This window comes from Oncorhynchus tshawytscha, linkage group LG08 (genome assembly GCF_018296145.1).
Source record: "Oncorhynchus tshawytscha isolate Ot180627B linkage group LG08, Otsh_v2.0, whole genome shotgun sequence".
In the NCBI taxonomy this organism is placed as follows: Eukaryota; Metazoa; Chordata; class Actinopteri; order Salmoniformes; family Salmonidae; genus Oncorhynchus; species Oncorhynchus tshawytscha.
Genome location: NC_056436.1, coordinates 34823490 through 34837926, shown reverse-complemented (window position 1 = coordinate 34837926; position 14437 = coordinate 34823490). Strand labels below are relative to the sequence as shown.

Here is a 14437-nt window from a genome sequence, read left to right as displayed (position 1 = left end):
GTGTGCCTTGAATTGGAAATATATCCCAGACAGTGTCACAAGCAAAGCACCCCCACACCATAACACCTCCTCCATGCTTTACAGTGGGAAATACACATGCCGAGACACATGCTGAGATTTTCCACCGGTCTAATGTCCATTGCTCGTGTTTCTTGGCCCAAGCAAGTCTCTTCTTCTTATTGGTGTCCTTAGTAATGGTTTCTTTGCAGAAATGCATGGTTGTATTTTCCTCTGAACAGTTGCTGTTGAGATGTCTGTTACTTGAACTCTGTAAAGATTTTATTTGCGCTGCAATTTCTGAGGCTAGTAACTCTAATGAAATTATCCTCTGCTTCAGAGGTAACTCTGGGTCTTCCTTTTAGGGCTGGGCGGTATACCGTATTTTACTATATACCGGTATTTATGCATGGACCGGTTTGGGTTTTTACTTTACCTTCTATAATGGTATTTGAATGTTTGGTTTGTTAAATGTGATATGCTGTGTGTAATGTCAATTTTTATAGTTTACTCCCCTACTTGAGCCACCCCTTTCTGCTCTCTCTATGCCTCTTTCCAAACAGAACTAGTCCCACTGTCACGCCCTGGTCAAAGTATTTTGTGTTTATCTTTATGTATTTGGTCAGGCCAGGGTGTGGCATGGGGTTTTTGTAATTGTGGTGTGTTTGTCTTGGGGTTTTGGTGGTGGTATTGGGATTGTAGCTTAGTGGGTTATCTAGCAAAGTCTATGGCTGTCTGGAGTGGTTCTCAATCAGAGGCAGGTGCTTATCGTTGTCTCTGATTGGGAACCATATTTAGGCAGCCATATTCTTTGTTTGTCGTGGGTGATTGTCCTTAGTGTCCTATGTGTACTCTCGGTTAGTTTGCACTAGATAGGCTGTTTCGGTTTCGATTACGTTTATTGTTTTGTGTAGTGTTCGTGTTTCTTTGTTTGATTAAACATGAATCTCAATCGACACGCTGCAGTTTGGTCCGACTCTCCTTCATCACCACTAGAAAACCGTTACAGAATCACCCACCACCAACGGACCAAGCGGCGTGTCAACAGGCAGGAGAAGCCGAAAAAGGAGATGCTAAATAAGGATTTCTGGACATGGGAGGAAATCCTCGACGGGAGAGGACCCTGGGCTAAACCAGGGGAGTGTAGCCGCCCAAAGGTGCAACAGGAGAAGAGGCAACAGAGGCAGGAGCAGCAGCAGCTACAGTGGGAGAGGTTGCACCACCTGGATAAATGGACATTGGAGGAGGAATTGGACGGTAAAGGACCCTGGAATCAGCCTGGAGATTATTGTCGCCCCAAAACCGAGCTGGAGGCAGCAAAAGCAGAGAGGCGGCATTATGAGGAGCTAGCACGGCAGAGCGGATGGAAGCCCGAGAGTCAGCCCCAAAAATTTCTTGGGGGCTTACAGGGAGTATGGCTATGCCAGGTAGGAGACCTGCGCAAACTCCCTGTGCTTACCGGTGGACTGGAGAGACCGGGCAGGCACCGTGTTATGCTGTGGAGCGCACGGTGTCTCCAGTGCGGGTGCACAGCCCGGTTCGGTATATTCCAGCTCCGCGTATCGGCCGGGCTAGATTGAGCGTCGAGCCAACTGCCATGAAGCCAGCTCTTACGCATCTGGTCCCCAGTGCGTCTCCTTGGGCCGGCTTACATGGCACCAGCCTTGCGCTCGGTGTCTCCGGTTCGCCTGCATAGCCCAGTGCGGGCTATTCCACCTCGCCGCACTGGCAGGGCAACCGAGAGCATTCAACCAGGTAAGGTTGGGCAGGCTCGTGCTCAAGAGCTCCAGTGCGCCTGCACGGTCCGGTCTATCCAGTACCACCTCCACACCCCAGCCCTCCGGTAGCAGCTCCCCGCACCAGGCTTCCTGTGCGTGTCCTCGGTCCAGTACCACCAGTACCAGCACCACGCATCAGGCCTACAGTGCGCCTCGCCTCTCCAGCGCTGTCGGAGCCTTTCTCCTCTCCAGCGCTGCCGGAGTCTCCCGCCTGTTCAGCGCAGCCAGAGCCTTCCTCCGACACAGCGCTGCAGGAGTCTCCCGCCTGTTCAGCGCAGCCAGAGCCTTCCTCCTCTACAGTGCTGCCGGAGTCTCCTGCCTGTTCAGCGCAGCCAGAGCTGCCAGTCTGCATGAAGCAGCCAGAGCTGCCAGTCTGCATGAAGCAGCCAGGCTGCCCAATGCCGCCAGATCTGCCAGTCAGCCAGACTCTTCCAGATCTGCCAGTCAGCCAGACTCTTCCAGATATGCCAGTCAGCCAGACTCTTCCAGATCTGCCAGTCAACCAGACTCTTCCAGATCTGCCAGTCAACCAGACTCTTCCAGATCTGCCAGTCAACCAGACTCTTCCAGATCTGCCAGTCAACCAGACTCTTCCAGATCTGCCAGTCAACCAGGATCTGCTGAAACCACCAGCCAGCCAGGATCTGGTAGATCTATCTACCTGCCTGAGCTTCCTCTCACTCCTGAGCTTCCTCTCACTCCTGAGCTTCCCCTCAGTCCCGATCTGCTCCTCAGTCCAGTGGGGTTCTGGGTGAGGACTACTAGGCCATGGTCGGCGGCAAGGGTGGACTATCCAGGGACGAAGGGAGAGGGGACTAAGACATTAACTGAGTGGGGTCCACGTCCCGCGCCGGAGCCGCCACCATGGACAGACGCCCACCCGGACCCTCCCTATTGTTTTGAGGTGCGTTCGGGAGTCCGCACCTTAGGGGGGGGGTTCTGTCACGCCCTGGTCAAAGTATTTTGTGTTTATCTTTATGTATTTGGTCAGGCCAGGGTGTGGCATGGGGTTTTTGTAATTGTGGTGTGTTTGTCTAGGGGTTTTGGTGGTGGTATTGGGATTGTAGCTTAGTGGGTTATCTAGCAAAGTCTATGGCTGTCTGGAATGGTTCTCAATCAGAGGCAGGTGCTTATCGTTGTCTCTGATTGGGAACCATATTTAGGCAGCCATATTCTTTGAGTTTGTCGTGGGTGATTGTCCTTAGTGTCCTATGTGTACTCTCGGTTAGTTTGCACTAGATAGGCTGTTTCGGTTTCGATTACGTTTATTGTTTTGTGTAGTGTTCGTGTTTCTTTGTTTGATTAAACATGAATCTCAATCGACACGCTGCAGTTTGGTCCGACTCTCCTTCATCACCACTAGAAAACCGTTACACCCACCCCCTGTCACTCAAGGAGCGCATTTGTTGTTGCTTGACCACAAGACCCTTTTGTTCCATCTACATGGTCAATGCAGCAATGTTGACGACAACGATGTTTCCACTTTGATCTTAATATAAATCCACAAGCGTTCTATGATTACAATATTAGTTTCTGTCTTACATCTGCAAACAGCTAGTTTGTATTTTCTTAACAAGTTAAGCTGTTTCCTGTCACAATAACTCATCCATGGCATTTTCATTCGTTGTCATGTCAAACACCTTATTCAAAGTGCCCACTATTATTTATGTTCTAACTATAGAATGTTTATTATAATTATATTTCCATGATTCCAAAAGTTCATCCAAGTGTTTTGATCTAAATCGCAATTGCAACATTGGGTTAAAAATAAGGTGTAGTATTTTTGCCCATATAGTGGCAGTGTGGAAATGATCTCATTTGAGTGCAAGAAATGCTGGAAATTATTTTAGGTTGAATTGAATGGTATAAAACAATCAGAATGGAGATAGACCCATTGAAATAATTTAGAATGTGTTGCCACCCTAGGGTCTTGCACTACTCAAAGCAAATTTAGAACTTTTATCAATCAAAAACATAAAATACCGTCAAATTTTTAAAATACCATTATTATATTTTGGCCATATTGCCCAGCCCTACTTCCTTTGGCGGTACTCATGAGAGCCAGTTTCATCATAGCACTTTCTGGTTTTTGCGACTGCACATGAAGAAATGTTCTTGAAATGTTTCATATTGACTGACCTTCATGTCTTAAAGTAATGATGGACTGTCGGTTCTCTTTGCTTAGTTTTTGCCATAATAAGGACTTGGTCTTTTACCAAATAGGAATATCTTCTGTATACCCCACTGACCTTGTCACAACACAACTGATTGGCTCAAAAGCATTAAGAAGGAAATAAATTGCACAAATGAACTTTTAACAAGGCACACCTGTTTAATTAGGAATGCACCGATATGACATTTTTGGCCGATACCGATATCCAATATTTTCCTTGCCCAAAAAAACCCTGATACTGATATAAAAAAAAAAAAAAAAATTGCAGCCAAAAGTTACTTTGTTGGCATTTACGAATGACCCCATTACCAGTAAAACATAAGTTTTGATTATTTCATCATACATGTCAAGCAATGAAGTTTCAGGTCTGTCTGTCCGTGGCCTCTCTTCCTCGGTGTGTACTGTCACTGAGTCCGTTTCCATCTTGTCCAGCTGTCTCTACCATTTCACGTAAACCCTGTTTCTTGTCTGCGTCGAAGTAGCGGGCCTTGTACCTAGCAAGAATGCCACCGACTCGCTTGTTCACAGCCTCGAGTACTTTTGCCAGTTTTAACCCCGTGGTCTGTGTCAGTTTTGTTGAGCAGGCGTTTCAATGCCATGACTGAGGGTATCACGTCTGCTGCAAACGCAGTTGATGAGCTTCTCGAGTCAGTTGTTCGAATGGCACTAGGAGTGTGTTCATGTTCTCAAATGCCATTGAAATGGCAGCAGCGGTATGAGAACCAGCACATTCTTGAGCATGCAATATGGCTTTCCTCAGTACGAAATCCTTGTCGACCCACTATGCTGTCAGACTCAGCATGCTCATGGGGCTGACATCGCTGGTCCAAATGTCAGTTGTGAGTAACGTAATTAGCTCATAGATGTGCGTTTCAGCATTACTGTATAACTCCTACTTGGAGTTATATAAATAGCTGTGTGTCGGCGAAAGCCAACATCATCCACAACAGAGAACGGTTGATTGTTAAAGGAATTAATTTCCCTTATCTTAGTGTTAATGGATTTAGCCTTTGATTTGTCTTGCTAAAATCTTCTTAGTTTTTCAAATGACTGCTCGACTTGAACTTGTTTAGTTGTTGGAAGTGTGAGCTTAGTATTTTTCTGCTTTGTTCTGTGTAGCGCTGTATTTTTTTTGTGGCATCATTACGTTAGCTAGGTATGCACATCAGCGTTAAACTAGACATTGGGCGATGTTGGCATTTTTAGGTAATATCATCCGATTTACGAAATGCTTACCGATTATAAAAAAAAATATATATATATATTTTTTTTTAATTAAATTTTTATATAGTGCATCCCTACTGTTAATTGAAATGCATTCCAGGTGACTACCCCATGAATCTGGTTGAGAGAATGCCAAAAGTGTGCAAAGGGTGGCTATTTGAAGAATCTCAATGAAAATATATTTTTATTTTTCTCAAATTACTCGTTGAATTGTAGCATGGGAGTCACTTGAAGGTCGCATCTGAAACATATTGAATGTGGCATGGTTTGTCACATGCTTGTAAACAGTATAGACTAACAGTGAAATGCTTACTAGAAGGTAGGATCTGAAACACAAAATGTACAAATTACCTCTAGCTGCAGAACATATCTCTTTTGAATAATGTTTTTGAACATGAAATTGATATTTAGAATGCAAATTCCTTCACCTCCAGTGTCTATTGCAGACTCACAAGTTGACAGTTACCCTGTGGATAATGCAGTGACGGAGAGTCAGTGAAACAATTCCACTCAAGAATAAATAAGGGGCTAGCCAGTTCTATCAAAGACAGACAACCCACACTAAGTTTAGCTAAGGTAGCTAGCTAGCAAGCAACACATTGGTTGGCTAGCCAATAACATTTTAACAATAGCTTTGGTAATTACGTTATATCTAATACATACATGCCATTAACTCTACTGGACTCAACTTTAATTTTCAAAATAATTCTTACCTTGGTCAGTCACACTGCACATTGGTGTCAAGCTAGGTAGCTAGCTGTGTTAGCAAGCTCGATGAAAATGTATTCAGCAAGGTTCTTTTTCCTCTGTCACCCACCAGGTTAAAAATGTTTTAAATGTAAAATAAAATGCCATTATCCACGAGCTTTTTTAGTGGTGCTCTTCTCCTTCTGAAGAGTAATTGTCAGTTGGAAGCGGGGCTTGAGGCACGCATTTCAAACTGTGATTGACAGCTCAGGAAATATATATTTACACATATCTTTTCAAAATAAACACAATGTTTTTTATGTTTCATACTTAGTGGTACCTCAATAGCTGCAGAATGATGTGTTTTCAACTACAACTCAATGATCCAACTTTTGCATGCAAAATGTCACTCTGGGAACCTAATGCTAGGGTACCAGAAGTCAATCGAGAATCAACATTATCATCAGGGTAGAGGAGGTTGTGAGGTGTCTGTTTTTAAACATATTTGATAAATACACTTCCCCCAATGGAATATATTTCAATAAATTATAATCTATAATTTTTCTGTGTGGGTGACCTACCCTAATAAAGCCAGTGCAGCTTTAACCCCAACCCTAGGATATGCTATTGAAGTGTGTTTCCCACACCCGACACCTGTGCAATTACAGCTGCTGATGTGAAATGCCATGCTGCTCCTCTGGCTATATTGATCCCTGTTTCTAGGTCAGATAACATTTCAGGTCTGTCGGAGGCTTTAGAAAGCAGCTATGAACATAATACTCAGCTATGCAATGGTATTACATTGAGTTACTGCATGCTAACATGCTCTGTAGATCTGTTTTCATTTCTCTTCATGGGCTCTTATAGCCGAGCAGTTTGCATACACAAGGATATATCATTAGTTATTGCTGACATGAACATTCCGAAAGTGTGTTAGATTTCTAATGAGAGAAATATCCAATATACTTTAAGCTCCACTCCTTGGAGGCTGACTGACTACATGCTGCTCTCTCATCTGCTCTCACTGTGGTGTTCAGGGTTCCTCCTCTACATGTCATTAAAACTGGTTCTGCCTGGCCCCCTGTCAACACACACACACACACAGAGAAATAATTCCATCTAGACACCATTGCCTTAGAGCAATCAAAAAACGATACATACCTTGGACTAAACATCAGCGCCACAGGTAACTTCCACAAAGCTGTGAACGATCTGAGAGAAGGCAGAAGGAACATAAAATTTGACATACCAATTAAGCTCTGGCTAAAAATACTTGAATGAGTTATAGAACCCATTGCCCTTTATGGTTGTGAGACCTGGGGTCTGCTCACCAACCAAGAATTCGCAAAATGCGACAAACACAATTGAGACCTGCATGCAAAAATATCCTCTGTGTACAAGATAAAACACCCAATAATGCCTGCAGGGCAGAATTAGACCGATACCCGCTAATGATCCAAATCCAGAAAAGAGACGTTAAATTCTACAACCACCTAAAATTTAAGCAATTCCCAAACCTTCCATAATAAAGCCATCCACAACAGGAGATGAACCTGGAGAAGAGTCCCCTAAGCAAGCTGTTCACAAACGGAGCCCCAGGACAGCAACACAATTATACCCAACCAAATACAGAGCGAACAAAAATAATTATTTCCAATGTGTCAAGTAATTAACAAAAAAACCAGAGCAAACTAGAATGCTATTTGGCCCTAAACGGAGAGTACTGACCCAAACTTAAGGAAAGCTTTGACTATGTGCAGACTCTGTGAGCATAGCCTTGCTATTGAGAGAGGCCGCCGTAGGCAACCCTAGCTCTCAAGAGAAGACCGGCTATGTGCACACTGCCCACAAAATGAGGTGGAAACTGAGCTGCACTTCCTAACCTCCTGCCAAATGTATCACCATATTAGAGAGACACATTTCCCTTAGATTACACAGACCCACAAAGAATTTGAAAACAAATCCAATTTTGATAAACTCTCATATCTATTGGGTTAGCAATCACAGCAGCAATATATGTGACCTGTTGCCACAAGAAAAGGGCAACCAGTGAAGAACAAACACCATTGCAAATACAACCTATATGTATGTTTATTTATTTTCCCTTTTTTACTTTAACTATTTGCACATCATTACAACACACATGACATTTGAAATGTCTTTATTCTTTTGTGAGTAATGTTTACTGTTTCATTTTGTATTGTTATTTATTTCACTTGCTTTGGCAATGTAAACCTATGTTTCCCATGCCAGTAAAGCCCCTTCAATTGAAATCGAATTGAAATCCAGAGAGGGGAGAGTGACAGAGTGCCTGGCCATTTTAGTAGGCTACAGGACACTGTCCTCCCCAGTGCAAGTATCTGTCATCCCTGTCTATCTATTCACAGAGAGGCCTGTTTGTGTGTGTATAATGGACCACTGATTACAGTAATGCTGGTGATGGGAGACAATGACACACTGGCAATAACACAGCCATGCAGAGAGACACAGCTCCAGCCCGAGAAGGAGTGTGTGTGCATGTATGTAGAGAGAGGATTTTCTCTACTGGTGCAGCTGTGACTTCCATAGCTGGCTCTGGGTTTTGTTTGTGACTCTGTCAAACCATTTGTGGAATGCCACTTGTCATTAAAAGTGCTTGAGATGTTTTTTTTCACTTCATACAGGCGTCAATCTCTTCAAACAACAAGACGCTGTCAATGACACACAAACAATTTGGTCGCCTGGCTGCAGTCTTGGTTTGAAGTAATCGACTAAATAGATTGTCATTATGCAGCAGTCAATATATGTGATGACTCCTCACCCTTTGGGAACATGTTTATTATTACTGTTGTGACTAGGGCTGTGGCAGTTTCGTCAGCCGGTGATTGTCAACCAAATAACTGTCGGTCTCACGGTGATTGACTGTTAATTAACATAAACACATTTAGCATCTTCTGGCTTCCACACATGGCCTACAAGACATTTTAAAAAGTCCATGTAAGGTAATATAGCCTACACCTTCACAATAAATCCATCATTTTATTTTAGACAGATCTAACGAAGCATGATATGAAGAAAATGTAGTCTATTTCAGAAAAGAATAGGGTACTCTGAGTTGTCCTGGTGTGGCTATGCCAAATGGCTGTGGGCTACACTATTTTATATAGCAGACGAGATTTGCTTCTAATTCCACTGCATTATTTTATATTATGAAGAATACAATTGAACAATAAAATATAAATATTTTCTCCCAACGATTTCAGGGAGAGTGCACATGCGGCTATTGTGTTGAACGGTTAACAAAGAAATTGGTACTCCTGTATGCTTAATTTAGAGTTATTAATGTAACTTCAGTTCTAAAAACGTTGAGCTATAGGTTTTTATTTTAAATTTTTAATACATGATGAGACGAATGATTTTGAAAGGTCACTTGAAAGGCATGAGCTCTGCTTTGTTTTAGTTTTTTGAGCAGGCTGTACACACTTCAATAGTCTCATTCACAATTTGACAAGCACTTGATAATGGCTCGAATTTCACAGCTGCATCCGCTTTGTGTCTGTAATGCACCCTAAAAAAATCCATGCCTTTTGTGGCCCGGAGTGCTGCGTTGTGCAGTATTGCTGCGTTGTGCAGTATTGCTGCGTTGTGCAGTATTGCTGCGTTGTGCAGTATTGCTGCGTTGTGCAGTATTGCTGCGTTGTGCAGTATTGCTGCGCAATCCGAAGCGTCTCTCACTCACGTGGCTCTCCGTCACGTGATCTGGTCTTTCTCACAGGCTACAAGTTAAGACACATCGGGGATGCAACTGTGCGCCGTCCTTATCCAATGCCGAGGTGCATATAAAAGATTTTGGAAGAACTGTCCACGTTTACAAACAAGATGAGTAGGCCTAACGAACAACAAAAGCACTAGCCTTTTATCCCCATAGTACAAAAGCCAACCTATTCTGTTAGAAATAAATATTCTTATCAGTCTGGGACAGTTGTGTGATTTGATGGATCCCAAATTTAATACAACCACTAGCATAATATTTTTTGTTTGTATTTGTTCAGTTAAGAACAAATTCTTATTTTCAATGACGGCCTAGGAACAGTGGGTTAACTGCCTGCTCAGGGGCAGAACGGCACATTTGTACCTTGTCAGCTCGGGGATTTGAACTTGCAACCTTCCGGTTACTAGTCCAACACTAGGCCACACTGCCTCAACAGCCATAGTTGTGACTCGTTTTAGTGACGTTTGTTGTGAACACACTGGAAACAAATCTGCAGCATTAACAGCAGGCCCTAGATCACTATTTTCCTGTCTGTGCATGGCCAACCACAGAGGTTTACTTGTGTTGCTGACTTGTAATGATATGCTTTGGTCAAGTCTGTCATCAGGCTGTTCTCTTTTTCTTTTTTTAACCCCCCGGGTTGGCTCAGCTGCCTGCCCGCCACCCTGCCTGCCACCTAGACCTACTTTAAAGGAATGTTTGGAAGCCTCCAATAGGTGTGGTGTAGTAAGTATAGGATACTGACAGACCAACAGTGAGTTTGTACAGTACCAGTCAAAAGTTTGCACACCTACTTATTCAAGTTTTTTTTATTTCTTTTATATATATAAAAAACCTTTTTTTCTTTTTCCTACATTGTAGAATGATAGTGAAGACATCAACTATGAAATAACATGTGTAATAATCAAAAAGAAAATATATTTGGGCCGGATGTCATTTAGCCAAGGTGCGTCTTGTTTCCTCACTGAGCAAGTAAAACGGCTGGTTAGGAAATGTAGGCGCCAACAGGAGGTAAACAGGAGGAATCTCCGGAAAGGCCGTCTGTCTGGACTCAAGACTGTTGTGTACAGTAACCTGAGTTTAAGGTCTTCTGTAAAAGTGAGACAATAGGTTACATTTAAATGTCACATTAATCAAATATAAGACATGGCCCATGAGAATAACCATATTAAAGGTATTTAATTTAGGAAATATCAGGAAGCCCAGAGGATGAACACACCTGATTGCTGTATTTCCTCTTCACCCCCTCCAGCTCTCCCTCCCTGCTTCCAACTCCCTCCTTTCCCTTGTCACAATCACAACTCATACAGTAGTCCTGAGGATAGCGATGATGAATCATTTTATCAGTCATGTTAAGGCTGTGTCCCATCCTTTTAGGACTCTTTATCCTTGTCTAAATCTGTCCGGTTAGTCACATGTCTAGCTATAACTTTGTGCCGTTATAAAGTATTTTGTCTCCAGGACAAACATTTTCTACCTAACTGTCTGTTAGACATACAATACTGGTCCTGTGTGTTTCGTTCACACCCTCTGCTCTCTGGGTGGGGACAAAGACGCAGAGGAGCTTGACAAAACAAGCTTTGAGTATCTAAGTGGTATATATTTTGGCTCTTGTTGCCAGCATTGGAATAGAGCAATAGAGCAGTCTTATTCACAGATGCTTGTTCTGTATTGTAAGCTTGTCTTATGGTGTGAGTTGAATTGGAGAGCAGAATCTCTGAATAGTATGGAACACACTAGAACTCTGCAAGGGTCCTCTTATTCTATGGAATGACATCACTGCTATATCATCCACCCTTGAGGATAGTTTGACATGTTAGTCTCTTTTGAAGGAAGTAGTTACCAATTACAGAAAGACGACCTACTTTCCAACCTAAACTTGAAACTTATTTTGTTGGCGTCATCTATGTGTCCAATCATCTATTTAATTAAATGTTAGACAGTGGTAGAATTATTTCTCGTTCTCTCTCGTGCAGGGCTGTGTTTCCTGTTTTAGCATGCATTGTCACCCCCCAGTGAAAAGTGAGCCCTCTGTTAACCTCACCTTGACCTCTGACTTGCATACCTGTCACTCCGTGTTGGACCTTTTACAGGTTATAAGGTATTGAGATCAGAAATGCTGTAATGTGTAAAAGTGATAGGCTTACAGTACTGTACATGCAGAAGTTTATTCGGAAATCATTTTGAGCTAGAATTTGTGAACTATATTGAATTAAATTCTACTGAACATCTTGATTTGTCCACAATAAATAATTTCCGGCTTTACTCCCATCAACAAAAAATGAACTTATTTTTAGGCTAAATTAGCCTCGTTTTTCTTTGTGAAATCTGGCTTTCAAACAATGAAAACAACTGCTAAATTTAGACATCCTAATTTGGACAGCTGTTATCAGATGTTCAGTAGAGTTGAACCTCGTAGCTGTTAACCCCTTCTTCTTGGTTATTTGGAAAATAAGGACATGCATGAGTGATCAGAGAGAGTTAAAGCTACAGTAGGAGATTACTGACTCACTCTAAATCAATCCACAGGTTACAAAGTGCTTGAGCAGCATTGACGCCTGACTGAAGCGATATTGCACACACACACACACTGGTAATGATTAACTACCAGGGTTTTCCTTCTCCATTCCCATGGTGTGAAGCTTCCAGCTCCACCATGTTTATTTACACAAAATCACTGACCGTAATGGTGTCAGTGGATACAATAACCCTGCTCTGACACACACACGCACGCACATCATATTAACTGTTTGTTAATATGGACGTTTTGTATGTTGATGTTTTTAATTTTGTCTGCATTAGATGCTCAGACAAAAGAGCCACAATGCTCCTCTACCCTTCTGGTGTGACTAACATGGAATTAACAGTGTTGTTGGTTTACCATCGGCTGTGGGTAATGCAGTGCCAAATGCCACAGTAATGATGTATCAGTGCTAAGCTACTTTCATAAGTGTTTATCATTTTACATGCCATCTTTTGACATTTTTCCAAGTATTAATACTCATGTTCATGTATACCATGTGACCTTACCAGGCAAAAGTCTAGTTAGGCTATAACTTGGCCATATAGCTCGGTTAAAAACTGCTGCAGATGATGCATCTGAACATTCGTCTATGCAAAGCTAATTGAACAAGTGGACAGTATCAGCACGCTATCTTAACATTCCATATGTCTGTTTCCTCCAGGGAAATGTGTGGGTGTAGAGGACTACAACCAGGCTGCTGAGTGAACCTTTATGCCCAGAAAACAGCACCCAGTATGGACATCATGGAAGACTTCCCTCTCCCACCTCCTGAAAGTAAGTAATGCCAACATCCTCCTCCTCTCTTCCCCTCTCTCTCGGACTCAATCTCTCCCAGCATATATATATATATATATATATATATATATATATATATATATATATATATATATATATATATATATATATATATATAGATATAGATATAGATATAGATATAGATATATAGATATATATACACATACATACACACACACACACACACTTTTGTGTGTGTATATATATATATATACACACACTTTTGTGTGTGGACACTCCTTCAAATTAGTGGATTTGGCTATTTCAGAAACACCCATTGCTGACAGGTGTATAACATCTCGCACACAGCCATGCAATCTCCATAGATAAACATTTGCAGTAGAATGGCCTTATTGATGAGCTCTAACTTCATGGGATGCCACCTTTCCAAATAGTCAGTTCGTCAAATTTCGGCCCTGCTACAGCTGCCCCGATCAACTGTAAGTGCTGTTATTGTGAAGTGGAAACCCCTAGGAGCAACAAATGTTCAGCCGTGAAGTGGTAGGCCTCACAAGCTCACAGAATGGGACCGCCGATTGCCGAAAAATCGTCTGTCCTCGGTTGCAACACTCACTGCCCCTGGAAGCAACTTCAGCACAATAACTGTTTGTTGGGATCTTCAGGAAATGGGTTTCCATGGCCGAGCAGCCGCACACTAGTCTAAGATTACCATGCGCAATGCCAAGCGCAGGAAGGAGTGGTGTAAAGCTCGCCGCCATTGGACTCTGGAGCAGTGGAAACGTGTTCTCTGGAGTGATGAATCACACTTCACCATCATCCACCATCTGGCCGTCCAACAGACGACTCTGGGTTTGGCAGATGTTTGGCAGGATGGCCCAATGCGTAGTGCCAACTGTAAAGCTTGGTGGAGGAAGAATAATGGTCTTGAGCTGTTTTTCACGTTCGGCCTGGGCCCCTGAGTTCCAGTGAAGGGAAATCTTAACACTACTGCAGACAATGACATTCTAAATGATTCTGTACATCCAACTTTGTGGCAACAGTTTAGGGAAGGCCCTTTCCTGTTTCAGCATGACAATGCCCCCTTGCACAAAGCAAGATTCATACAGAAATGTTTTGTCGCGATTGGTATGGAAAAACTTGACTGGCCTGCACAGACCTGACCTCAACCACATCGAACACCTTCTGATGAATATTGAACGCCGACTGCGAGCCGGGCCTAATCACCCAACATAAGTGCCCAACACTTCACTAATGCTCTTGTGGCTGTATGGAAGCAAGTCCCCGCAGCAATGTCCCAACATCTAGTGGAAAGCCTATAGCCGCAAAGGGGGACCAACTCCATATTCATTTTGTGATGAGATGATGAGCAGGTGTCCACATACTTTAGATCACGTAGTGGTGGATGTAGCTCATTGTCCTGAGATGGTATCTTTTTTTTTTTTTTTTTTTTTTTTTTTTGTAACAGCAAGTGCAGTCTATTGTAATGTTTTAGCAACATTAACTAACAGGTCTCCAAAGGGTGTTTCAGCTCATGGTGATGGCCATCT

At 42.7% G+C, this 14437-nt stretch overlaps 1 protein-coding gene across 4 annotated transcripts in view; it reads left to right on the top strand.

Moving 5' to 3' along the window:
• The window catches only part of LOC112256566 (rho guanine nucleotide exchange factor 10-like), a 99367-nt gene that overhangs the window by 5219 nt on the left and 79711 nt on the right, over positions 1–14437 (top strand). For all 4 annotated transcript variants that reach the window (XM_042325463.1, XM_042325462.1, XM_024429888.2 and 1 more), the window contains exon 2: positions 12796–12908. In XM_042325463.1, the coding sequence (XP_042181397.1) occupies positions 12869–12908 (40 nt within the window). In that variant the 5' untranslated portion in view covers positions 12796–12868. The remainder of the gene's footprint in view (positions 1–12795; positions 12909–14437) is intronic.